This window comes from Macaca mulatta, chromosome 6 (genome assembly GCF_049350105.2).
Source record: "Macaca mulatta isolate MMU2019108-1 chromosome 6, T2T-MMU8v2.0, whole genome shotgun sequence".
NCBI lineage: Eukaryota > Metazoa > Chordata > Mammalia > Primates > Cercopithecidae > Macaca > Macaca mulatta.
The window spans coordinates 70288787-70315068 of record NC_133411.1 but is presented as its reverse complement, the minus strand read 5'-3'; the positions used below and the strand labels follow the sequence as shown (position 1 = coordinate 70315068).

Sequence of the window (26282 nt, the reverse complement as noted above, 5' to 3'; positions counted from 1 at the left end):
AAGGATGGAGGTCTTACAGGAAACCAATCTTATCTGCACCTTGATCTTGGACTTCCACCCTCCAGAACTGTGAGAAAAAAAAAAACTCTCTTGTTTCAGCTACCCAATATAAGGTATTTTGTTGTGGCTGCCCTAGCAAACACATGAAGGAAATATTGCCCATAAAGAGAAAAAAATTAGAATATAATTAGAGATGGACAGATAGAGGTCTTCATGTTCACAAGTGAAACAGAACAGAGAGCAATGAAGTTTCCACTCAATGTATTTCACTTCCTCTATGAAGCAGAAGGGAACTTTAACCAGTAAAGAGTAAAGAGGGGGCCAGGCGTGTTGGCTCACGCCTGTAATCCCAGCACTTTGGGAGGCCAAGGTGGGCGATCACCTGAGGTCGAGAGTTCAAGACCAGCCTGACCAACATGGAGAAACCTCATCTCTACAAAAAATACAAAATTAGCTGGGCGCGGTAGCACATGCCAGTAATCCCAGCTACTCGGGAGGCTGAGGCAGGAGAATCACTTGAACCCGGGAGGCAGAGGTTGCGGTGAGTTAAGATTGCACCACTGCACTGCAGCCTAGGCAAAAAGAGCAAAACTCCAACTCAAAAAAAAAAAAAAAGAGTAAAGAGCGGGCCGGGCTCACTCCTGTAATCCCAGCACTTTGGGAGGCCGAGGTGGGTGGAGTTTAAGGAGGTCAGGAGTTCAAGACCAGTCTGGCCAAAATGGTGAAACCCTGTCTCTACCAAAAATACAAAAATTACCCAGGCTTGGTGGCAAGCATCTGTAATCCCAGCTACTCTGGAGGCTGAAGCAGGAGAACCATTTGAACCCCAGAGGCAGAAGTTGCAGTGAGCAGAGATCACACCACTGCACTCCAGCCTAGGCAACAGTGAGACCCCCATCTCAAAGAAAATAAAGAGGAAAGGTGGTGGGTTATTAGCCACCATGATAAACAGGAGCACGCAGCAGGGACACACAGTATTGTTGGGCTGCCTGTCCAGTACCCAGTAAACGTTTGTTATTGAATGAACACCTAACTGTCATTCATGAATTTTACTTCATTTTTAATATAACAAGCTCTGATAGTAATCAGCAAAAGAAAAGCACTGGATGAGTTGGAATCTAGGTTATAAATCTAGGTATGTGTGACCTTTTGCAAGGCATTTACCTTTCTGGGCCTCAGTTTCATCAGACTGGATAATCAGTGTAAGATCACCTCAGATTAAAATAAATGATGCCATAAATTTTTATACAGGTTTGTGCATTACTTCAGTGTTCTTCAACTGTTACCAACCAAAGTAGTGCATCTCAAGATTTATTGAACATTCCTTTAATCTAGAGATCTTGTTAAAATTGCAGATTTTGATTCAGCAGCTCTGGATTGAGCCTGAGATCATGCATTTCTAATAAACTCCCAGGTGATGCTATACACCACAATTTGAGTAGCAAGGGTAAAGAACATTGATGCAACTTAAGCTCTACAAAGCTTATAACTGTACTTATCTGTAATCAGCCTGACAGTCGGCAAACCAAAGACACTACAGACTCACACTTGCACTAAATGTGTTTTGCCATTCCTTAAATGCTCTGAAATTAAGTCCCTATTTGAAGCTGATAAAGAAAGGAAAAAATATTACCATCAATAACACTAAATTAGAAGTGAGGTTAAATACATACACACACATAGGTACAAATATATAACACAAAGGTCAAAATCCAAATTATCAAACATTACTTTATTCAAAATTTGAATATTTTTATTGCTGGGAAAAAAAATTTTGTTTCTGGAAAAATCTTCAGTGTATTTTAATAGCCACATGCCTACAAGGATCATGCTGCATTCTGGTTTGATTCCATATGTAAATATATTCAAACATCACAAAATCTGATGATTTTTCTATTAATGATCAGATAATCTTTACACATCTGTTTAAAACATCTAACATATTACCACAGCCAAATGTGTTTGTGGTGAAAATTCTCTTTGGCCTTAGGAAGTGCCTCTAGGGCAGAGACCACCCTCCTACCCTGGGGCTATAACATATGGCCACAAACCTTACTATAATTGTTTCTACTATACCCTGTGCTAGGTTACTGCAGAAACAGAGAAAATACCAGTCCTATCATAACCAAAAGGGAAAATGAAAATTTTTCTAATTTCACCGAAATTTTTCTCAGTAATGAAAGATGTAAAATGTGTCATGCAATGGATGTCTCCTATAGAAGAGTCACCCTGCCCTTAATCTGATGCTTCTCTACTGAACAGAGAAGTTTGAAATAACGTGAAAATGGAGGAGGAAAATTCCTATCCGAGGGGGGGAAAGCATTATGGCTGCAAACTGCTCTTCCTTACTTCCTTCTGAAGAATAACCGAAATCTGAAGGGCACTACCGCACTATAACTGAGCTCGTTTAAATTATGGAGGGGAGGAGGTATGTCAACTGCAACCTTGGCACTAGTAGTTTATTTACCAGTCCTTGCTATTTAGTCAAATCACTTTCAGATAGGAGTACTTCTCTCATTAACCACTATGTCACAAAATAATAAAGAAAAAATGACACAAGCAATGAGCAAAAGTAGTTTTGCTGAATCACAAATACCCCCAAATACAAATCTGCAGGAGTCGCTGAGCTTGAGAATTGGCGGCCATACCTCTCCATGAAGCTCCTCTCTACAAATGGACAACTACCTTCCCTCTTTCATTAAAAGCACGTAAGGGTCAAACGTTTAAAGCTATCACACTATTGCTATTAGCAACAAGGTCGTGTGCGCAGTAACAATGCACAACGGTCTTATAATCGAGATAACCACTTTATCTCAAATTTTGCACCACCTATCCCCCAAGGGCAAATACATCACCCAGGTCCGCAACCGTGGCCACGATGGGTACACTCGGCTCTGCTTAGCCTAGCATACTGTCCCTCCCAGCTCGCACCCTGATTGCTCCGCTACCATGCTGCCCACTCCCGGGCTTCCTCGGCCAGCCCCCAGTTCCCGGGGTTCCTAAGGTTACGCAAACAGCCAAGACTGCAGGCCGCCCTTGCCTCGCTACCGTTATCCCTCAACTCCCGGTAGCCCCACTTTCCTCCCTCGCCTCTCGGGTCTCGGGTGCCCAACCCACTCCCTTCCACTCCCGCGCGCTCTGTGGCTCTCGGGCCGGGGCCTCACCGTTTGGTTCGGTCGGGAATTGCCCGGCCCTCCCGCTCCCACTTCCCAACACGAAGTGGCGTCGGTTGGTCCCGCGCCCACGCTGCCAGTCCCCACGCCGCCGCCTACTGATGCCGAAAGCGGCTTCTAGGAACACGCCATGTTTAGCGTCGCGGTTCCAAACGACGCGGACGCGCGAAAACTACGTCACAGGAGCCCAGCGCGCATGCGACCAGCAAAGAGCGAGGGCGATAGGCGAACGGTGGGAAGGGGAAGGAGGGACTTTCTCTTCGAACCAAAAGGCGCGGGGTAGCCAAATCAGTTGTGAGCGCTTGCGCAGTATAAAGAGCCGGGAGTCCGGACTAGCCGGCTCTGTCACCATGGAAACCATAGGTCTGGTTTGCCCCACTCCCAGGGAGCTCAATTGTTTCCCGGGTTGATTGAAGCTTCAATCAGAACCATTTCACGCTTTCTATTCTAGATATCAATTGCGGATCCGTCACAGCAGAGAAGAGTTATTTAAAGAATCTTACTCCCATCAGTCCACCCTCCCTCCCGCAAATGTTTATTTTTTAAGTTACCCAAATTGCTTGCTGTTTACTCCTGAGTAATAGAAAGAGTGGAAAAATATAAAAGGACATAAATCCAGTTTTGCTTGCCTCTGCTAAAAGCTAGCATAGTCACCTAAATGTTCTTATCCTCAAAAAGAGAACTTACTCAGGCGCAGTGGTGCGTGCCTGTAGTCCCAGCTACTCCAGATATTGAGGCAGGAGGATCACTTGAGCCCAGGAGTTCGAAGCCAGCCTGGGACATATAGAGAGTTCACACACACACCCATTTCAAAAATAATATGGGGTGGGCGCAGTAGGTCACACCTGTAATCCCAGCCCTTTGGGAGGCCGAGGCGGGCGGATCACGAAGTCAGGAGTTCGAGACCAGTCTGGCCAACATGGTGAAACCTTATCTCTACGAAAAATACAGTAATTAGCCTGGACGCCTGTAATCCCAGCTACTCGGGAGGCTGAGGCAGGGGAATCGCTTGAACCCGGGAGGCAGAGGTTGCAGTGAGCCAAGATTGCTCCACTGCACTCCAGCCTGGGCAACAGAACAAGACTCTGTCTCAAAATAAATAAATAAATAAATAAATAAATAAATAAATAAATAAGAGACTCCATCTCAAAATAAACAAATTAATTAAAAATACACACCAACTACATATTTCTTAAAAATAATAAGGCCAGGCGCAGTGGCTCACGCCTGTAATCCCAGCACTTTGGGAGGCCGAGGCAGGCAGATCACCTTAGGTCAGGAGTTCAAGACCAGCCTCACCAACATGGAGAAACCCTGTCTCTACTAAAAATATAAAAAATTAGCTGGGCATGGTGGTGCAGGCCTGTAATCCCAGCTACTCGGGAGGCTGAGGTAGGAGAATCACTTGAATCCTGGGGGCAAAGGCTGCAGTGAGGCGAGATCATGCCATCGCACTTCAGCCTGGGCAACAGGAATGAAACTCCATCTCAAAATAATAACAATAATAAGAGAAGTTGTAAGGAAATAGTAGAGTGTTCATAAAGATTAATAATAGAAAACCTTTATTGCTCATTTAGAATATTCCAGGTACAGTTTTAAGATCTTTATGGGAATTATTTATTTTAATCCTCAGAACGATCCTTACAAGGTAGGTATTTTCTTTATGTCCACTTTACAGATCAAGAAACTGAAGCACAGAGAAATCAAACGTTAGCCCACCTAACGTTAAACAGCTAGTAAAAGGCCATGTTAGGATTTGAACCAAGCTCCGCATTCCGAGAATGTCAATCACACAAGGGCTGTTTTTTAAAGTAAAAAGATAAAATTACCTAAACAATCACCAATGAGACGAATGATTAAATCACAATACATCCATATATAATAAAATACAAATTGGCCATTTAAAATTATGTTGAGGTCGAGCACAGTGGCTCACATCTGTAATCCCAGCACTTTGGGAGATCAAGACGGATGGGTCACCTAAGGTCAGGAGTTCGAGACCAGCTTGGCCAACATGGTGAAACCCCGTCTCTACTAAAAATACAAAAATTAGCCTGGAGTGGTGGCATGTGCTTGTAATTCCAGCTACTCAGGAGGCTGAGACAGAAGAATCGCTTGAGGCCGGGAAGCAGAGGTTGCAGTGAGCGGAGTTCGCACCACTGCACTCCAGCCTAAGCAACAGAGCGAGACTCCATTTCAAGAATAAATAAACAGGCCGGGTGCAGCGTCTCAAGCCTGTAATTCCAGCACTTTGGGAGGCAGAGGCGTGTGGATTGCTGGAGGTCAGGAGATCCAGACCAGCCTGGCCAACATAATGAAACCTCCTCTCTACTAAAAATACAGAAATTAGCCAGGCTTGGTGGCGGGCACCTGTAATCCCAACTATTAGGGAGGCTGAGGCAGGAGAATTGCTTGAACCCAGGAGACGGAGGTTGCAGTGAGCTGAGATCATGCCACTGCACTGCAGCCTGGGCGGCAGAGGGAGACTCTCTCTCAAAAATATATATATTAATTAATTAATTAAAATAAAATTATCTTGAAGTGTATTTGTTGACATGTTTACACATTCACAATGCATTGTGAAAAAAGGGGATTGCAAAACATTATGTTCAGAATGTCCCACTTTTGGAAATAAATAAATGCCAAAATGCTAAGAGGGTTTATCACTAGTTGGATGGGTATTGTGACCATGCTTTATTTTCTTTTTGCTTAACTGTATCTTCTGATTTTATTGAAAGATAGTACTTCTCAGGCCTGGAAACGTGGCTCACACCTGTAATCCCAGCACTTTGGAAGGCTGAGGCAGGCGGATCACCTGAGGTCAGGAGTTCAAGGCCAGCCTGATCAACATGGAGAAACCTCATCTCTACCAAAAATACAAAAAATTAGCTGGGCGTGGTGGTGCATGCCTGTAATCCCAGCTACTCGGGAGGCTGAGGCAGGAGAATCGCTTGAACCCGGGAGAAGGAGGTTGCAGTGAGCCGAGATTACGCCATTGCACTCTAGCCTGGGGGCGACAGAGCAAAACTCTGTCTCAGAAAAAAAAAAAAAAAGATAGTACTTCTCAAATTTTAAGTGTGCATAGAATCACATGGGGATCTTGGTCTGAGGTGAGGCTCGAGGTTCTCCATTTCTAAACAAATTTAGATCTCTGTTTTGTGGTAGGTAGAATAAAAGATGTCCACGTCCTAATCCCCAAAACCTGTGAATATGTTACTTTACAGAGCAAAAGGGATTTTGCCAATGTGATTAAATCATCCAGGATAATTTTACTATGGGAAGATTATCCTGGATTATCCTCTAGGTCCAATGTAATCAGATGGGTCTTTATAAGTGGGAGGCTGGAGTGTCCAAGACAAAGAAAATACGCCGGTATAATAGATGTCAGAGGGATGCCAGGGCCAGGAGCCAAGGAATGCAGAAAGCCTATAGAAGCTGGGAAAGTTTTGGAAACTGATTCTCTTCTACAGCCACCAGAAGAAACTCAGACATGCAAACAATTTTAGACTTCTAACCTCCAGAACCCTAAATTTAATAAATGTATCTTGTTGTAAGGCACTAATTAGGTTTGTGGTACTTCGCTGAAGCAGCAATAGAATACATGCTCAAAAGTTATAGGCTCTCTAATTTGCTACCCTTCATTTATTATTTTAACTTGCATAAAATTGAGTCTTGGATAACTCTACATTATAATACAGCTCACTGGATGTTTATAAATTAACAGAATTCCTAGATTCATTTTTGTTTATAGTAAACTTGAAACAATATATCTTTCCATAAGGACTGATTATATAAATTATGGTATGTTTATACAATGGAATATGGTAGCTGGTAAAAATGTTGATGTAGCTTTATATTTATTAACATTAAGGTTTATATTCATTAATGTTTATTAACATTCATTAATGTTTATGTTCATTAACATTAATTCATTAACATTAACACCTGAGGTCAGGAGTTCAAGATGAGTGGGTGGATCACTTGAGGTCAGGAGTTCGAGACCAGCCTAGCCAATATGGGGAAACCCTGCCTCTACTAAAAATACAAAAATTAGCCGGGCATGGTGGCAGTGCCTGTAATCCCAGCTACTAGGGGTCTGAGGCAGGAGGATTGCTTGAACCTGGGAGGCAGAGGTTGCAGTGAGCAGAGATCGTGCCACTGCACTCCAGCCTGGGCAACAGAGCAAGATTCTATCTCAAAAAATAAAAAAGAAAATAATTTGTTAATTTATATTCAAAGACTAAAATGTTCACGCAGTTCGAGTAAATAATTCCATGCTTGGAAATCTATACTAGAGAACCACTTCAAAGTACTGAAAGTATTTTTCAGGTATAAACTAAAACGTGTATGGCTCTATTTTTATAAGAACAATGGTATAGGAATGATTTAGCATTCATAAGGTGAAAGTTTCTGCAGCAGTTTTCAATATTAATTATTAAGAGTGTGTAATAACTTGGAAAAGGGCCTTTTTTCTTTTTTTTTGCTTTTAGAGACAGGGTCTCATGTTGCTCTGCTCTGGCTCGTCTCAAATTCCTGGGCTCAAGTGTTCCTCCCATCTCAGTCTCCTTAATGAAGCTGGGATTATGAGCATGCACCACTTCATAGAATAAAATATTTTTATTTATACTATTGTTTAAAATAAAAAGTACCTAAATATAAATATACAATATGAAAATAGACTCTAGCCAGGTGTGGTGACTCACACCTCTGAGCTCAGCACTTTCATAGGCTGAGGTGGGAGGATCACTTAAGCTCAAGAGTTCAAGATCAGCCTAGGCAAACGCCATCTCCACAAAAAATACTAAGATTAGCCGGGCATGGTAGCGCGAACCTGTGGTCTCAGCTACTCTGGAGGCTGAGGTGGGAGGATTGCTTGAGTCCTGGACAGGGAGGTTGCAGTCAGCCATGATTGTGCCACTGCACTCCGGCCTGGGAGACAGAGCAGGACCCTGTCTCAAAAATAAACAAATAGTAAAAATAAAAATAGACTCTAACCCACAAATAGAATTCTATGTACCCTAATAATTTGGTTTTTGTTGTATTTGGAATCCCTCTAAAAGTTTTATTTTGCAACATGATATACATTATTTTATGGTGTTAAAATAATTAATAGGCCATTAGACTGAGGCTGCTCCAGCACCCTGGGTTCCTACAGAAGCAAACCAAAACCCAACTCAGTGTATTTTATTTGCCACACTTCCACATTCACCCTATAAAAGCCTGTCTTTGGTGCCCCTTTAGCAGAGTCCCAAACCGATTCATGAATCACTGCCTGTTCAAATAAACACTTTAAGATTTTACTGTGCCTTAGTTTCTCTTTTAACAATGGTAATGATATGGAAACGCTTATCTGACAAATGTTTTTGAGATTATGTAATATTCACTGACAAGGTTTACACTTATGCTGGTATTAAACAGAGACCATATCATCTTCTTTAATTAATTTTATTAATCTAACATAGTCTTTATGATGATCTAAAAATATTTAGATCATTCTTTTTTGCTTTTTTTTTTGTTTGTTTGTTTGTTTTTTTTGAGACGGAGTCTTGCTCTGTCACCCAGGCTGGAGTGCAGTGGCTGGATCTCAGCTCACTGCAAGCTCCGCCTCGCCTCCCAGGTTTACGCCATTCTCCTGCCTCAGCCTCCCGAGTAGCTGGGACTACAGGCGCCCGCCACCGCGCCCGGCTAGTTTTTTGTATTTTTAGGAGAGACGGGGTTTCACCGTGTTAGCCAGGATGGTCTCGATCTCCTGACCTCGTGATCCGCCCGCCTCAGCCTCCCAAAGTGCTGGGATTACAGGCTTGAGCCACCGCGCCCGGCCTTGTTTTTGTTTTTGAGACAGGGTCTCACTATGTTGCCCAGACTGGAGTGCAGTGGCACAACCTCAGCTTATCACAATCTCTGCCTCCCAGGCTCAAGCAATTCTCCTGCCTCAGCCTCCCGAGTAGCTGGCATTACAGGCACATGCCACCATGCCCAGCTAATGTTTGTATTTTTAGTAGAGATGGGGTTTCACCATGTTGGCCAGGCTGGTCTCGAACTCCTGACCTCAAATGATCCACTCACCTTGGCCTCCCAAAGTGCTGAGATTATAGGCTTGAGTCACCGTGCCCGGCCACATATTTAGATCATTCTAAAGAACACATTTATAGAAGAATCTTGTTTATAGTATTCAGGATTCCTTCCTTCCTTCTTTCCTTCCTTCCTTCCCTCCCTCCCTCCCTCCCTCCTTCCCTCCCTCCCTCCTCCTTTCTTTCTTTGTTTTAGATGGAGTCTCATTCTGTTGCCTAGCCTGGAGTGCAGTGGCACGAACTCGGCTCACTGCAACTCTGCCTCACTGAAACCCAGCCTGAACCACCATTTAAAAAAACATAATATTTGAAGCTGGGCATGGTAACTCATGCCTGTAATCCCTGCACTTTGGGAGGGAGAGGCGGGCAGACGACTTGAGGCCAGTTCAAGACCAGCCTGGGCAACATGGTGAAAACCCATCTCTACTAAAAAAAGAAAAAAAAAAATTAGCCTGCATGGTGGTACACACCTGTAATTCCAGCTACTTGAAAGGCTGAGGCATGAGAATAGCTTGAACCTGGGAGGCTGAGGTTACAGTGAGCCAAGATCATGGCACTGCACTGCAGCCTGGGTGACAGAGTGAGGCTCTATCTTAAAAAATATATATATATATATGAGTTGTGTCTTTAAGAGCAAACAAGTTATCCAGGGGAAGGTCGAGAATGCAAAGGGAACAGTACTCACAAAGCCGAGGTATAAAGATGTTTAAGAAAGAAAAAGAAACTTGATGACATTGGGAAGTAAATAAGTAAGGTAAATAGGAACTTAATGTGAGAGGCCTACAATGTTATTCTAGGGAGCAATAGTGGTCATTCATTGATGAATCAAAAGAACCATTTTGTCTTCTCTGCTCTTCTCTCCAGGCTGTGGTTAAACAGCAGTACACATTGGAGATACTGGGCTCCACATTTAGCTGGAAGACATGCCATGTCTTCTTGAATTCCTTCTAATCTTCCTCTCCCATTACCCATAAAGGATCTTCAAACCTTCTCCGCACTCATGCCCTTTGTCCTACCACCTCCACAGCTCCTTCTCTACAGAAAAACTTGCCTTTTATTCATAGAAGAAATGCAATCTTTTATTTCACAGAAGAAATGCATCCTTTTATTTCACAGAAGAAATGCAACCTAGAGGCCAAGGTGGGTAGATCACTTGAGCTAGGAAGTTTGAGATCAGCCTGTGGAACAAAGTGAGACCCTGCTTCTACAAAAAATACAAAAATTAACTGGGCAAGGTGGTTCATGCCTGTCATCTCAGCTACTTGGGAGGCTGAGGTGGGAGGATCACTTGAGCCCGGCAGGCGGAGGTTGCAGTGAGCTGAGATCATGCTGCTGCACTCCAGACTGGGTGACAGAGTGAGACTGTCTCAAAAAAACAAAACCAACCCCCACCCCCAAAAAAAACAACAACAATAACAAATCACACACAGCGTTTTGTGTCATGTTCATCCTTTTTTTTTTTTTTTTTTTAGACAGGCTATTATGCTGTCATCACCCAGGTTGGTGCAATCTTGGCTCACTACAAATACTTGGGCTCAAGTGATGCTCCCACCTCAGCCTCCTGTGTAGCTGAGACTACAGGCCTGCACCACCATGCCTGGCTAATGTTTGTATTTTTTGTAGAGACGGGGTCTCACACTGTTGCCCAGGTTGATCTCAAGTTTCTCAGCTCAAGTGATCCGCCCGCCTTGGCCTCCCAAAGTGCTGGGATTACAGGCATGAGCCACCTCTCCAGGCCATGTCCACCCTATTAACATTTGGAAGTGCCTAGCACAGTGTAGACTCTTTAGACTTGTGGAATAACAATGATTACTGAAATGAAACACATAGCTGAAGGTGCTACTAGGGTATATGAGACTTTTTTTCTGACTTAGAACTACATCAAAGAAAGAAGGGCCTAAGACCAAGGTTTGGGAATGCACACAATGAACTGCTCAAAAGAAAGTTAGCTTTAGTAATGACAGGAAGAAGCTATTTCTTCAGCGAAACAGAATACACACAGAAAAATTTAAGAGAGCCATTACACTGGCTGGCAAGACAGATGTGGATATTGTGGCCCTGGTACTCACGGAGTTTATAGTCAGGCACACTGTCCTAGCACAATGACCAATACGTTATCGTATTTACAGCGTTTTGGAGTTTCTGTCCATCTCTCTCAACAGAATAAACTTTGAGGTAAGTTTCTTACGCAGACTCCCCAGCAGTGTTTGCTACACAGTTGGAGCTCAATAAATGTTTACGGAGTGAATGATGAGGCACAAAAGGAATTTGCTGAATTATTTGTTAAATGAATCAAATAATTTTGTAGGATTCACCGGCTGTCTTCTGCACGATAAGCTTCATTCTGTGGGTCTGAGTTTCTCCTGGTTCCCAATTCTGTGTCTTTTTGTGAATTATCTACTTTATAGCTGGACCTTTGTATTTGTTCAAGATAATTATTCTTCTATTCCTAATAGAAGCAACCATAGCCCTAGCGAAACCAGAGTTAATTCCACTCTTGCAGTTCTTTTCCCCAAGGCAAGCAGCAAAAAATGCATTCCCACAAAAGAGCAAGCTCATCCCCAAATTCCGGGTTTCCCACCCCCACAAGCTGCAGGAAAACAGGAGGGAGGCACGTGAATACTTCTTCGGACCTCAACGATCCCAGAACTTGGCCTTCTAAAACATCCATAGGCTTAACCTCATCATATAACTTAAACAGCCTTCGCAACACCGAGAGCACCACACCAACACCTTCTTATCCAGCTCGGGTTGGGACAAGAGCTCCAACTCCTGACTGCAAGCCTCTGTAGCGCGGTGTCTTCTGGGATCTGTAGGCTCCCGCAGTTCGGCTTTCCTCTCTCGGTGACTCCAATTCCCGGCAGTCAGTGGGCTCCAAGGTCCGCCCTCTTTCTGGAGGAGGAGCCCAGAGCGTACGGGAGGGGGCGGACCTTTGCCCCTCCCGAACTTGGGCCGGAGTGGTGCGGGCGGCGCGAAGCGGCGATTCCCACGTGTTGGCCTTCTCACGCTAGCCCACTTTGGTCCTCCTTGCGGTCCCGGGCCTGTGGGCCCGCTTCCTGCCAAGATGCCGAAGGTCAAGTCGGGGGCCATTGGCCGCCGCCGCGGGCGGCAGGAGCAGCGCCGGGAGCTGAAGAGCGCTGGAGGTGCGGATGCCCGCGAGGAAGCTGGGGTCGGGTCAGGTCTTCCGGCAGGACCTAGCCTGGGGTGCGGACCGAGACCTGATCGGCGGAGGCCGGTCAGGACCCGCTCCCGTGAGCGCGGAAGGCAGGGGTGGGTCCCCGAGTCGGCCGCAGGCCCTGCGCGCAGTCGTTGGCGTCCTTTACAGCTGGAGGATGAACTTAAAAGAGTTTGGCAGTCCTGGCGTGACATTTCATGGCCCTGGTTGGCTCAGAAATCTTCCCCCTACCCATGCGGCTTTCTTCTCTGGGACTGTCTAATATCTAATCTCAGTAGGAAAATTAAGGCTGTTTCGTGTTTTCTTACAGGACTCATGTTCAATACGGGAATTGGGCAGCACATTTTGAAAAATCCTCTCATTATTAACAGCATTATCGATAAGGTGGGTATGGAAGAGGAAAGGGAGAGAGTTGTTGGTTTATTAATTTTATTCCTGTGAATACATAAGGGCAGAAAGTCTGCCTGCCATAAATTAGATGCTCTGTAAATATTTGTTGAATGAATCAAATAATTGTCTAGGATTCACGGGCTGTCTTCTGCATAAATAAGATTCATTGTGTGGGTCTGAGTTTCTCCTGGTTCCCAATTCTGTGTCTTTTTGTGGATTATCTACTTTATAGCTGGACCTTTGTATTTGTTCAAGATAATTATTCTTCTATTTCTAATCACTTTTTTTTTTATCACTTTTAGTTTTTATGTACTCCATCTATTTATGTCTAAACCACACATTAGAAAGTTTGTTCCCCAGAAAAACATATAGTACCACATATAAATTATTTGATGTATTCCAGTACCACATATAAATTGCTTGGAGTATTACTCCTATCTGAGTTATTGATGTTCTCTTATGGTTATGGATGTTTGGGTGCTAGGAAGTGAAATATACACGGTGCAGATTACACTTATGGTTAAAAGCAAGGAAAGCATCTTGGAGTTGTAGAAAGAGCATTACATAGTTAAAGGATCTTGTTGGGCTTCGTGTCATTTGAAAAATGAGAAAAAAAAAAAGTTGGTGTACTATTTTAACCTTTTTAGCTCATAGTTTCCTTTGAGCATCTGATGAAAGCTGTGGCCCTAGAATATTACAGCTGTGTGCAGACATTCAATTTTGTTTACAGTTGCTGCTGTTCTGCATCCTTGAAATCATAGGTGGGTTGAGAATTGAAAAAACCTCGTCCAGCAAGTACAGTCCTTTCCCATTTGAACTTGTTGATGTGAACAGAGAAGGTAACAAGAGGCGACTGGAGTATTTCTAGATAGAAATCAGAATGTCAATCCCAGAAATGCTGTTCCTGCTTTTCTGACTCCTAAAGTTGAGCAGTATTCCTCCAAGTTAGGAGAGGTTTTAGATTTTCATTTGCACCAAATGTTATTGAGGTAATTTTGTTAACCACATGGATCATGAAGAATCTAAAAATGGAGTCAGATTAAGAGTTCTTATCAGAGCACATGTGAGTAAAGATGGTCAAGTGTAAATTAACTTCTGTGTTCTGATGTGCCAGAAGAGCTAAAGTGTTCGTGCTTGCTTTTAGGCTGCCTTAAGACCAACTGATGTAGTGCTAGAAGTTGGACCTGGAACTGGCAACATGACTGTAAAGTTGTTAGAAAAGGCAAAAAAGGTAAAAAGGGGATTTAATGTTTGGTATCACAAATGACTATGTTAGCAAGCTCAGTTGGTTTTCAATCTGAATATGTTTTAATTAATTGCTATTATTTTAGTAGTAACTCCTGATCCCTTGTTGGAAATTTTGTCTTGGAAAATATGAGATATTTCGGTCGGGTGCGGTGGCTCACGCCTGTAATCCCAGCACTTTGGGAGGCCGAGGCGGTTGGATCACGAGGTCAAGAGATTGAGACCATCCTGGCCAACATGGTGAAACCCCATCTCTACTAAAAATACAGAAATTAGCTGGGTGTGGTGGCGGGTGCCTGTAGTCCCAGCTACTCCGGAGGCTGGGGCAGGAGAACTACTTGAACCCAGGAGTCAGAGGTTGCAGTGAGCCAGGATTGCACCGCTGCACTCCAGCCTGGTGACAGGGTAAGACTCTGCTCAAAAAAAAAAGAAAAAAAAAAAGAAAATATGAGATATTTCAGTCAGGAAAACAGAAACCACTTAAGTATTTCAACAGGGAATTTTTTTTTTTTTAAAGATACATCTGGGAGCCAAACAGAATAAGCAGCACATTGTTTACCCTGTAAAGACAGTCTATATAGAAGTGGGGCCAGGAGCTGTGGCTCACATCTGTAATCCCAGCACTTTGGGAGGCTGAGGCAGGAAGATTGCTTGAAGCCACGAGCTTGAGACTAGCCTGGGCAACAAAGTGAGACCCAATCTCTATAAAAAATAAAAAAGAGGCTGGGCATGGTGGCTCACGCCTGTAATCCCAGCACTTTGGGAGGCCAAGGTAGGGGGATTGTTTGAGTCCAGGAGTTTTGAGACCAGCCCAGGCAACATAGTGAGACCCGTCTCTAAAAAAAATAAAGAAAGGAAATTAGCCTGATGTGGTACACACCTGTGGTCCCAGCTGCACAGGAAGGTGAGGTGGGAGGATCCCATGAGCCCAGGACCTCAAGGCAGCAGTGAGCTATGATAGCGCCCACTCCACTCCAGCCTGGGCAGCAGAGTGAGACCCCATCTCTTAAAAAAAGTTTTTTAAATAAAAAGAAGTCAGTGAAACCTCAGCTGAAATTGGAATAAAATTTCAATTTCGGCCTTATTTGACATCTATTTCATTTACTTGAGAAGTTATCTATGCCATGTATTGTGTATCTCAGTAGATGTGACATACTTACAGTAAGAGCAATCGCATTGTACGTTCTTCTCTAACAACACTGACTGCACAGACATGTGGTATATTTTCTTTCATCATCTGTTCAATTACAAAGGATGGAGACAAATGAAACGTGATTCTATTGACTATATGGGTAGAACTCTCACATAATCTGGTTGTCTACTTTTCTGGGTGATGGTGGTTGTTCGTTCGTTCGTTTGTTTTTGAGACCGAGTCTCGCTCTGTCGCCAGGCTGGAGTGCTATGGCGCGATCTCGGCTCACTGCAACAGCTAATTTTTGAATTTTTTAGTAGAGATAGAGTTTTACCATGTTGGCCAGGCTGGTCTCGATCTCCTAAACTCGTGATCCACCCACCTCAGCCTCACACCCGGCTTTTTTATTGTTTTGATTTGAGATGGAGCCTCATTCTGTCGCCCCGGCTGGAGTGCAGTGGCGCAGTCTTGGCTCATGGCAACCTCTGCCTCCAGGGTTCAAGCAATTCTCCTGCCTCAGCCTACTGAATAGCTGGGATTACAGGTGCCCACCACTAGGCCCAGCTAATTTTTTGTGTTGTTTCTGTTTTTGTTTTTGTTTTGAGATGGAGTCTCTCTCTGTCGCCCAAGCTGGAGTGCAATGGCACGATCTTGAATCACTGCAACCTCCACGTCCCAGGTTCAAGCAATTCTCCTGCCTCAGCCTCCCGAGTAGCTGGGATTACAGGCACCCACCACTGCGCCCTGCTAATTTTTGCATTTTTAGTAGAGATGGGGTTTCGCCTTGTTAGCCAGGCTGGTTTCGAACTCCTGACCTCAGGTGATCTGCCTGCCTCGGCTTTCCAAAGTGTTGGGATTACAGGCATGAGCCACTGTACCTGGCCCATTTTTGTTTGTTATTTGAAGTAGGCGAGTACAATTGAAGGAATATTGGTGGTAGAAATGGGAAAAGAAGTTTGTCACGTAAATCATGTAAGAGTTCCTGTTGGGATAACAATAAAATATTTATATTCCATAATTAAGCTAAATAATTTTTTTTTTTTTTAATTAGGTTGTTGCTTGTGAACTTGACCCAAGGCTGGTAGCTGAACTTCACAAAAGAGTTCAGGGCACGTGAGTATACATAATAGAATTAAAGTCATTTCAATCTCATGAAACAATGGTCTTTTTACATTTCTTCTTTTCTCATCAGGCCTGTGGCCAGCAAACTTCAAGTACTAGTGGGTGATGTGTTGAAAACAGATTTGCCATTCTTTGATACTTGTGTGGCAAATTTGCCTTATCAGGTATGTTCTCACATTTTCAGAAACATGATACTAAGTGTTTCTCTGATGTGTGTTTCCTGGAAATAACTAGTTAATTCTCTTACAGATCTCATCGCCTTTTGTCTTCAAACTGTTGCTACATCGACCTTTTTTCAGGTTTGTGACAAAAGACTAGAGTTACTGCCAAATTTTGAAAGACTTACAATTCAGGTGGTGAACATAGCCAAAAATGAGTCAGGTCAGTTGAAAAACTACTGAAGAATTTTTATAGAAAAGTTGATTTGTATGGAGGTCTTTCTCTCTTTTTAATTGAGAGGTTATTTGGGGACAGTATGCTAGAAGTCCTGCTTCTGAGACCAGACAGCCTTTCCCTATTTTTGAATCTTCCTGCCGTTAAGCCTAGGTTAGAATTTTTATTACCTTATGTCTAGACAATTGCAGTGGTTTGCTAACTGGTCTCTAGTATAAGAGGTCTTCAGAAAGTTCATGGAAAATGTGTATTATGAAAAAACTATGCATGGATTTCAAAATGTTTCTGCACCACAATAAACTCTGTACTAAGTGAACAGGATCTCGTGTGAGGCCCTGAGAAGGATAAGACATCAGTTTGAAGAGAGCCTGTATCAGAGCAACATGAACTCTGCTAAAATTGAAGTAAGAACAAACATCCAATTTATGGTGAAGCCTGGTTGGAAGAATGGTGAAATCATTGATGCTTTACAGAAAGTTTATGTGGACAATATTCCAAAGAAATCAGCAGTTCACAAATGGATAACTCGTTTTAAGAAGGGATGAGACAGTGTTGAAAATGAAGCCTACAGTGGCAGACTGGCCACATCAAATTTGTGGAAAACATTCATCTTGTTTGTTCCCTAAGTGATGAAGAAAAACATTGAACAGCACAAACAATAGCCAACACCACAGACATCTCAGTTGGTTCAACTTACACAATTCTGACTGCAAAATCAAAGTTAAAGTTTCTACTTGATGGATACCCAAACTGTCATACCCTCTTTTCTGAAATATTTTATGAGAAAACAAAACAAAAAACATTGTACTCAAATCAGCTGCAGATAAAAGCAGAGTTTCCAGTGGAAATTTTATATAACTGGGATCAAGATCCTGAAACATGGCTGGGTAGAGTGGCTCACACCTGTAATCCTAGCACTCTGGGAGGCCGAGGCGGGCAGATCACTTGAGGTCAGGAGACCAGCCTGGCTAACATGGTGAAACCCTGTCTCTACTGAAAATACAAAAATTAGCTGGGCATTGTAGTGGGCACCTGTAATCCCAGCTACTCGGGAGGCTGAGGCAGGGGAATCGCTTGAACTCAGGAGGCGGAGGTTGTAGTATGCCGAGATTGTGCCACTGCACTCCACACTCCAGCCTGGGCAACAGCGAGATTATCAAAAAAGAAAACAAGATCCTGAAGCATTTCTTCAAAGAATTGTAACGGAGATGAAATACGGCTTTACCAGTGTGATCCTAAAGACAAAGCAGAGTCAACATAATGCCTACCAAGAGGCAGAATGGGTCGAGTCAAAGCAAAAGCAGACCAGTCAAGAGCAAAGCCCATAGCAACTTTTTTTTTTTTTTCTTTAATGCTCAGGGCATTTTGCTTGCTGACTTTCTTTAGGAACAAAGAATGATAACATCTGCTTATTACAAAAGTGTTTTGAGAAAGTTAGCTAAAGTCGTAGCAGAATAACTCCCAGGAAAGCTTCCCCAGAGATTCCTCCACCATAACACTTCTACTCCTTCCTCTCCTCAGACGAGGGCAATTTTTTGAGAGTTTCAATGGGAAATGGTTAGGCATCCACCTTACAGTCCTGATTTGGCCCCTTCTGACTTACTTTTTATTTTATGAGACAGTCTTGCTCTGGTTCCCAGGCTGGAGAGCAGTGGTGTGATCTGCACTCACTGCAGCCTCCACTTCCTGGGCTCAAGCATTCCTCCCACTTCAGCCTCCCAAGTAGCTGAGATTACAGGCATGTGCCACCATACTCAGCTAATTTTTGTATTTTTTTTAGCGATAGGTCTTGCCATATCGCCCAGGGTGGTCTCCTACTCCTGAGCTCAAGTGATCTGCCCACCTCAGCCTCCCCAAATGCTGGGATTATTACAGGCATGAACCATGGTGCCCGGCCCTTCTGATTTATTTTCGTTTCCTGGTCTTAAAAAATCTTGAAAGGGTATGCTTTTTTCTTCAGTTAATAATGTAAAAAAAAAAAAAAAAAAAAGACTGCAGTGACATGGTTAAATTCCCCAGAGCCTCAGTTTCTTTGCTACAGACTAAAAGGCTGGTATCATCACTTACAAAAGTGTCTTGAACTTGATGGAGCTTATGTTGAATAGTAAAGTTCATGTTTTTTCTTTTTTTTCTTTTTTTGAGACAGGCTGGAGTGCAGTGGTGAGATCTCAGCTCACCGCAACCTCAGCCTCTCCTAGGCTGGGCTCAAATGATTCTCCTACCTCAGCCTCTTGAATAGCTGGGACTACAGGGGTGTACTAGCATGCCTAGCTAATTTTTGTATTTTTTTAGAGACGGGGTCTCACCATGTTCTGCCTAGGCTGGTCTTGGAGTCCTGAGCTCAAGCGATCTGTCTGCCTTGGCCTCATAAAGTGCTGTGATTATAGGTGCCTTATTTTTATCTTTTAACTCAATATTTCCATGAACTTTGAAGTCACTTTCTACATTACATACTAGTGGCTTTCAAACTGCAAGTCAAAAACTATTTAGTGGTTATAAAATTAATGAGTCATGACCATCTTTTTTTTTAATGACATGGAATGGAATATATCAGAGGGCACTGCATGTAGTCCAGGTGATTATAGTTCTGTGAAATTTTTGTTTTGAAATACAATATAAACACATACACATGCAGACATTTGTGGCTTGGCTTGCAATGCCAAATGTATCTTTTAGTGTGACTCATTGTCAAAAGTTTGAATGTCAAAGTGTAGCTTTGAAGATGCTCTTCTGTTCATTAACCCCTACAAAGTCTCCCCATTGCCTGCTGAATAAAAAGTCTACATCTTTTAGCTGGGCATGGTGACTCATGCCTGTAATCCCAGCACTTTGGGAGGCCGAGGTGGGCGGATCACCTGAGGTCAGGAGTTCCAGACCAGCCTGGCCAACATGGTGAAACACTGTCTGTACTAAAAATAGAAAAATCGACCGGGGTGGTGGCGTGCACCTGTAATCCCAGCTACTCAGGAGGCTGAGGCACGAGAATCACTTGAACCTAGGAGATGGAGGTTGTAGTGAGTCGAGATTACGCCATTGCACTCCACCCTGGGTGACAAGAGTGAAACTCCGTCTCAAAAAAAAAAAAAGTGTACATCTTTTAACCTGTCAAATCAAGGAGACATTGAACATCACAATCTGCCTTTTCAGCCTCACCTCTTCCTTAAAGGTGTCTGCTACCCCATAAATATATTTCTGCTGCTGAAACAATGTATTTCACTTTGTTTTCATAGAAGAGGTGATGGACTAGTGCTGATTTGAAACACCTTCTCATCCAGTCTTTAAAGGCTTATATTTGCAAGCTATCTTGCAGTGAGGAGTACAGCCATTATAAAAACAAAGCCAGCTCTCTCATTCTGTGGCAATAAAAAAGGCTGAAAGCGTTCTCCTACCTTATAATCAGCTGCGAATGCTTTGCTATTTCTCTCCCAAGAAAATTCATTGCAGTCAAAATTCATTTATAGTTGACAATGACCATTTTCCTTATTCCTTTCTGCTTTCTTTTCAGATGTGCTATACTTATGTTTCAAAGAGAATTTGCCCTCCGACTGGTTGCAAAACCCGGAGATAAGTTATACTGCAGACTCTCAATTAATACACAGCTGTTGGCACGTGTGGACCATCTAATGAAAGTAAGTGAATTTTGTTTTCTTTCTCTTTTTTTCTGAGACAGAATCTCAGTCTGTCACCTAAGCTGCAGTGCAGTGGCTCGCTGCGATCTCTGCCTCCCATACTCAAGCAGTCCTCTCACCTCAGTCTCCCGAGTAGCTGGGACTAGAGCTGTGTGTCACCATGCCTGGCTAATTTTTTGGTACTTTTTATAGACACAGAGTTTCGCTATGTTGCCCAGGTTGGTCTTGAACTCCTGGGCTCAACGATCCATCTGCCTTGGCCTCCCAAAGTGCTGGGATTACAGGTGTGAGCCAAAGTGCCCAGCCAGTGATTTTTATTATTGAAATAATCTACCTTAACTCATCCTTGAGCATCTAGTTGTGCCTTCTGTGAGGATAGCATCTTTGGTTACTAAATAAAAGTTGCCTTTGAGAGTACTACTTAAATACTTTTTCATTAACAGGTTGGAAAGAATAACTTCAGACCACCGCCCAAGGTGGAATCCAGTGTTGTAAGGATAGAACCTAAGAATCCACCACCACCCATCAATTTTCAGGTGAGGTTAAAATACTGGCTTAATCAATAAAAGGAAAAAAAGTCCAGGCTGGAAGATGTGTGTCTATAGCAGCAGAAAAATATTGAATCAACCTAAATATTCAAACATAGGAAAATGCTAATTAGGACACATCCCTCTGCTGAAGTAGATGGAATAATTTGATGCAAGGTAGTTATAAAGTGAGACCCAGTCTCAAAAAAAAAAAAAAATTGAATAAAACTTGGAAAACAAGGTAAAATGAAAATAGTTGTTTTAAAGTAATATTATGGGTAACATATTTTAATTGTAATTGCTTTTGAGATTTAAAAACAAGAAAGAAGACCACTTGATGTAAAACTTTACTACAGCCACATTAGAGAAAAACACGATTGTGTGTGTGGTCAACTGGTGGTAAATGGAGTGGTTTGTCAGTAACTCCTTCAAGGAGGTTTAGGGGTGTTGCACAGGCAGTATCTGAAGTCATGTCTGTTTTGAATCTTATTTTTGAAAATGATACTTAGATTTAAATAAATGCCATGTTCTTTGTTCAGAAGTGGGACCATTTTGTTTTTCCTCCACTTTCTTTTTTTAAGATGGGGTTTCACTATGTTGCCTAGGCTGGACTTGAACTTTTGGTCGCAAGCGATCCTCCCACCTCAGCCTCCCGAGTAGCTGGTACTACAGGCATGCAGCACTGTGCCTGGCTTTATTTTTTCAAATTAAAAAAAAATTGTCATGCTTTGACCCTTGTCAAAAAAAATTCTGAGGAAAAGACATATTCAGTGAAATGCACCAAAGTACAAAAATCAAATGTATGTCTTACTTTTGCGTCTGTGTGCCAGCCAGATCAAGATACAGAACATTTTCTTCACTTTAGAAAGTTCCCTTCAATTTTATATATTAAAGGACAAGGTAATACCTAGCAGGCATAGACAAGAACAAGAAGTTTGTAATTTGAAGAAAATGTCTATCTTCTATTTCAGGAATGGGATGGTCTAGTAAGGATAACCTTTGTTAGGAAAAACAAGACACTCTCTGCTGCATTTAAGTAAGTATTACACTAATTTCTAATGTGTAAAGGACCAGCGCTCCAGATACTATGCTAGAATTTGGTCCTTTTCCTGAGCAGCTACCCTAAAGCATAAAGATATGGGTCCAGACAAACTTCATCTTTTTAACTATCTTTAGAGCTTGGGAGGCAGGAGAACTTAATGAAGAAAGTTTGCTGGAGTTGAGAGTCAGATCAGGTTTTTTTTGGCAAAACAGGAAAACACTCCCAAACTCTGACCATACATCTGCTCTAGTTTTTTGTTGGAAAAATGAGGCAATGATGGACCCCTTCGACACTTGTGAAGGTTATGTGTCATCTTATTAACTTGGGAAAATGCAACTCATCAATTTGGGGTTCAAGGGTAAAAGAGAGGTGAGACACAGTTTTACAGGACTTGGAGATTTTTTTTTAGGGGATGTTTTGTGGAGGGTCTAGAACTTCTCTAAGAATTTAAGAGGTATTTATCAGGATTTTGCACTTTAAATATAATTAGTGTTTGCTGCATAAGTTTAAATATTCAACAACTTTTAAAATTCCTTAATTGTACCATATAGAACATAGATTTAATTTCATCTAAAATGAAATTATTGCTTAAATGGCTTATATATTAGTAAAAAAAAAAAAAAAGTTTAAGAAATTACTCTGACTTTGGAATAACAACAGTGGCATCACTTCTTTATGCTACAGATCAAGTGCAGTGCAACAACTCTTGGAAAAAAACTACAGAATTCACTGTTCAGTCCATAATATTGTAAGTAGAAAATGTTCTGCAGTTTCATTGATTTGTTTTCTTTTAAAATGTCCATTTTTATTCTTGTTGATCTAGCATGAGATTATTTTGTACATTCCATAGGATCCTTAAAAGACAATATAGAATGCATAACTAGCAAAATTTCGACTTGAATTCTGACAGGTCAGTGCTGCTGTATATCCTGTGGAACAGATAAGAGCAACTTTGATTACTCCACCCTGTCCTCTAACTACTGACAGTTGTTTTTAGCCATAACAAGAATCAGATTCAGCAGTTACAGGTTCCTCAAAGCTGTAGATATGTGTAGCTTGCAAAACTTAAAATAACTGTGTACAATTTACTGTCCTCTGAATTGTGACCATGTCTTGTTTTTTGCTCACACAGCAGTTACAAATATAGTTATTAATTTCTAAGTTTAATACCCAGAAATTGAAATAAAGTTCATATGGCTCAATAGCAGATTTCTGGTTGTGAGCCTCATGCTTATCATTTGTGTAACAGTGTGTGTAATGTGATGTTTGCTAACTTTTTAGCTTCCAGTTTAATTAAACAGGACAGAGATAAAGACCAATTTTCTTTTTATTTTTTATGACTCAGAACCTATATGGTTTAATGTATCACAATACTATCTGCATTTTCTCTTTTATGGGGAAAAAGTTATTAGATAATCTGCCTAAGTATAATAGAAAAATATTAAGCTAGATTAAGAAAAATATTTGGATAAAATATGTGCATTAAGTGTAAAATCCTTAATATTCCCAAGGCTTGGGCAGGTCACCTCTTTGAGAAAAACGAGGTGGTTAAGGTGAAATCTGTAGCAAGAAAATGCATTATTTTGAAAGGAGTAACAGTTGCTTTAAAATTTAATTTACAGTTTTAATTATTTGTGAAGTCTGAAACTAATAACTATTACAGAATTTTAAAGAAGAAAATGGCTAATATAGACAGGATTACTAATTCAAGGTATTCCAAGTTTTTGTTAATAAAGATCAGCCACTTAGAGATCCATGTCTTATGTAAACAATCAGGCCTTCCAAAGTCTTATTAACAGATATATTAAAGGTGACTATTTTATGACTTACTGAACTAAAAAAAAGAGTCAAGGTGACCTCATTAAAGATATGTCGTTCATTTATTCTGAATCTTATATTGATAGATAATACCAGAAGATTTCAGCATAGCAGATAAAATACAGCAAATCCTAACCAGCACAGGTTTTAGTGACAAACGGGCCCGTTCCATGGACATAGATGACTTCATCAGGTAATTACATTTTTGTTTTCCTAAGTGTTTACATTTCTTTACTGTGACACCTTCAGATTAGAGATTTTAAAGGCTTTTAAGCGGTATAAGGTGCTACCTGGGAGAGTTATTGCATAGCACTTCCATGGCATGGAATAGTATTTGGTGTAGAAGATGGAGGCTAGTTAGCTGCAGCAGAATGAACGTTTTCTTTAAGAACAGTAGTAAAGAACAGTCCGAGCCAGAAGATTGCCTTTGTGTTAATGTGGTGTGCATGTTCCTCCCTTCCTGCTCCCTCCCCAACTCTCATTCATAGTCTTAGTCTTAATAGCTTATCCCTCCAAAATAGTCCATAAGGTAGAAAAATCATAATACCTGTAACTAGATCTGATTTTTAAAATTTCCTTACTGGGAATAGCTGTTGTTAAATCAATCTTAAGCATACAATAATGCCAGTTAGAATCTTACCTGGTTATCCATTTAGTAATAATATAGTTAGTTTTGTAGCCTGAGGCAAGTTCTATACTTCTCAAGTAAAAAGCTGTCATAATTATCTAGGTAATTTAGACCAAAATTTGTTTTGCTTGAATTAAGCAAGTAAGTCTTATGAAAATAGAATAAGGCTTCAATTAATTACCCAGGTAATTACTAACCTGTACTTACTGTTTTTAATCATTAAGATGTTAACTTTCAGAAGTTCTTGCCTATTTAGCCAATTCACTTTTAAAGCTTCCATGTTCTAGAGGCTGAATACAAAATGAGGGTAGTTTGTTCTAAAAGTCATTGGTTTGACTTTTTCTAAGCTGGAAACACAGTTCTATATAACTAAGACAAATGGAGTTTATATTTTATTGGCTGGCTAGCAGTACTACTGAGTCTTTTTAGATGTTAATCCTAGGCATTGAATACTATTCATAAGTATCTACTTTGCTTTTTTAGAAATTTATCTGGACCTGTTTCTATGGGCCAGCCTAAAAATAACCTCAGGTCTAAAGAGAAATATTTTATCTTTTCCTTCATTTTCACTAAATTTCCTCAAAGATATTGGGCATGTGCAGTTTACTAACTAGAATCTATTAAGTACACAGGTATCTACAGGGAGAAATCATGTGTATTTAATTTGAATATAAATAACAGCTCAAGAGAGGAAGAAGGGGCATGTAAGATTGGTTATTCATCTGACTTCTGCCAATTCCAAACAGCTTCTTGTTCAGTTACCTTGAAACAAGTGCCAGTGAGTTCTTAGGCCTGGGATAATGAGTCTAAGATAATTTTAGTCAAATTCATTACGACATAAAAGCTATAATGAAAGAGGCACCAACATGGCATGGTTTAACCAATACGCATCTTATAAATTTAGTCAGACAGTAGCATTTCTTTTCCTTTTTTTTTTTTTTTGAGACAGAGTCTTGCTCTGACACCCAGGCTGGAGTGCAAAGGCACAATCTCAGCTCACTGCAACCTCTGCCTCCCGGGTTCAGGCAGGTCTCCTGCCTCAGCCACCCGAGTAGCGAGGATTACAGGCATATGCCACCATGCCTCGCTAATTTTTGTATTTTTAGTAGAGACAGGGTTTCACCATGTTGGCCAGGCTGTTCTTGAACTCCTGACCACAGGTAATCCACCTGCCTCAGCCTCCTAAAGTGCTGGGATTACAGGTGTGAGCCACTGCGCCCAGCCAGTATCGTTTCTTTAATAACTAGTATTAGGAGTGGGTGGGCTCTGTCAGCATGCTGTATTCATGTTTTAAAATTAATGGTATAGAACTATATACCATTATGTGCTACAAATTAGCATTTCAGTACCATTCCATTTTGATTTCTTTTTTCAGATTGCTACATGGATTCAACGCAGAAGGTATTCATTTTTCCTAGGTGTTTGGAACACAGAATTTTTCAAGGTCAAGAAAAGAAATGAAGTTTGTATTTTTTGTATTTGAGAAGATAATGCTTTTGCTTTAGAGACATAATTTACTTGACTGTTTTTGGTTCGATACTACTACTGTTGTCACCATTTATGATTCTGAATTTTTAAGTTGGAAAGTTCTAAGTATCCAAGTTTTTAATGTATAGAGCTGGTCCAATCTATTCACAATAATCTTCAAGTTCAGGAGCCGCAGAGACGCACAACTTTACACTTAAACTTATTATTTCTAACAGTTTATTGTATAAAGATGTTACTCTTCTATTTACTGTTATATACTGTGAGGCCTTCTTTAGGCCTTTAGCTCTGTTCCTCCAGTAGTAAAACAGTTAAAATATGCTTCACTAGTCACACATTCCCCATACCATTTCATGTTATTCACATTCCCTGTACCATTTCTTGTTATTCACATGTACAGTAAAATCATTGTTTTTTAAAGTATTTTTATTTTGGTTCTCTCATTCTCTTCC

At 41.4% G+C, this 26282-nt stretch overlaps 2 protein-coding genes across 9 annotated transcripts in view; one reads left to right on the top strand and one right to left on the bottom strand.

Annotated features, from left to right (window-relative positions):
• IPO11 (importin 11) overlaps window positions 1–3330 on the bottom strand; it is a 229617-nt gene extending 226287 nt beyond the window's left edge. For all 7 annotated transcript variants that reach the window (XM_015140096.3, XM_015140095.3, XM_001083045.5 and 4 more), the window contains exon 1: window positions 3165–3330. The gene's annotated coding sequence lies outside the window, so the exon portion shown is untranslated. The remainder of the gene's footprint in view (window positions 1–3164) is intronic.
• Window positions 3331–12178: 8848 nt separating this feature from the next.
• DIMT1 (DIM1 rRNA methyltransferase and ribosome maturation factor) lies at window positions 12179–26251 on the top strand. Of its 2 annotated transcripts, none has more exons than XM_015140094.3 (12): window positions 12179–12387; window positions 12730–12803; window positions 13954–14040; window positions 16238–16299; window positions 16379–16472; window positions 16558–16607; window positions 20207–20330; window positions 20774–20866; window positions 21829–21893; window positions 22584–22647; window positions 23804–23910; window positions 25721–26251. In XM_015140094.3, the coding sequence occupies exons 1-12, from the start codon at window positions 12309–12311 to the stop codon at window positions 25761–25763; spliced, it is 942 nt and encodes a 313-aa protein (XP_014995580.1). In that variant the 5' UTR covers window positions 12179–12308; the 3' UTR covers window positions 25764–26251. The 2 variants fall into 2 exon arrangements, with proteins under 2 accessions (XP_014995580.1, XP_028705287.1); XM_028849454.2 differs by having other exon boundaries at window positions 16558–16689.
• Window positions 26252–26282: the final 31 nt, after the last annotated feature.

Excerpts from the sequence above, each read along its gene's own strand:
- DIMT1 (XM_015140094.3), top strand. The coding sequence starts at position 12,309 with ATGCCGAAGGTCAAGTCGGGGGCCATTGGCCGCCGCCGCGGGCGGCAG. Across the intron at positions 16,473-16,557 it reads TGGCAAATTTGCCTTATCAG|ATCTCATCGCCTTTTGTCTT; the intron begins GTATGTTCTCAC and ends ATTCTCTTACAG. Across the intron at positions 20,331-20,773 it reads GTGTGGACCATCTAATGAAA|GTTGGAAAGAATAACTTCAG; the intron begins GTAAGTGAATTT and ends TTTCATTAACAG.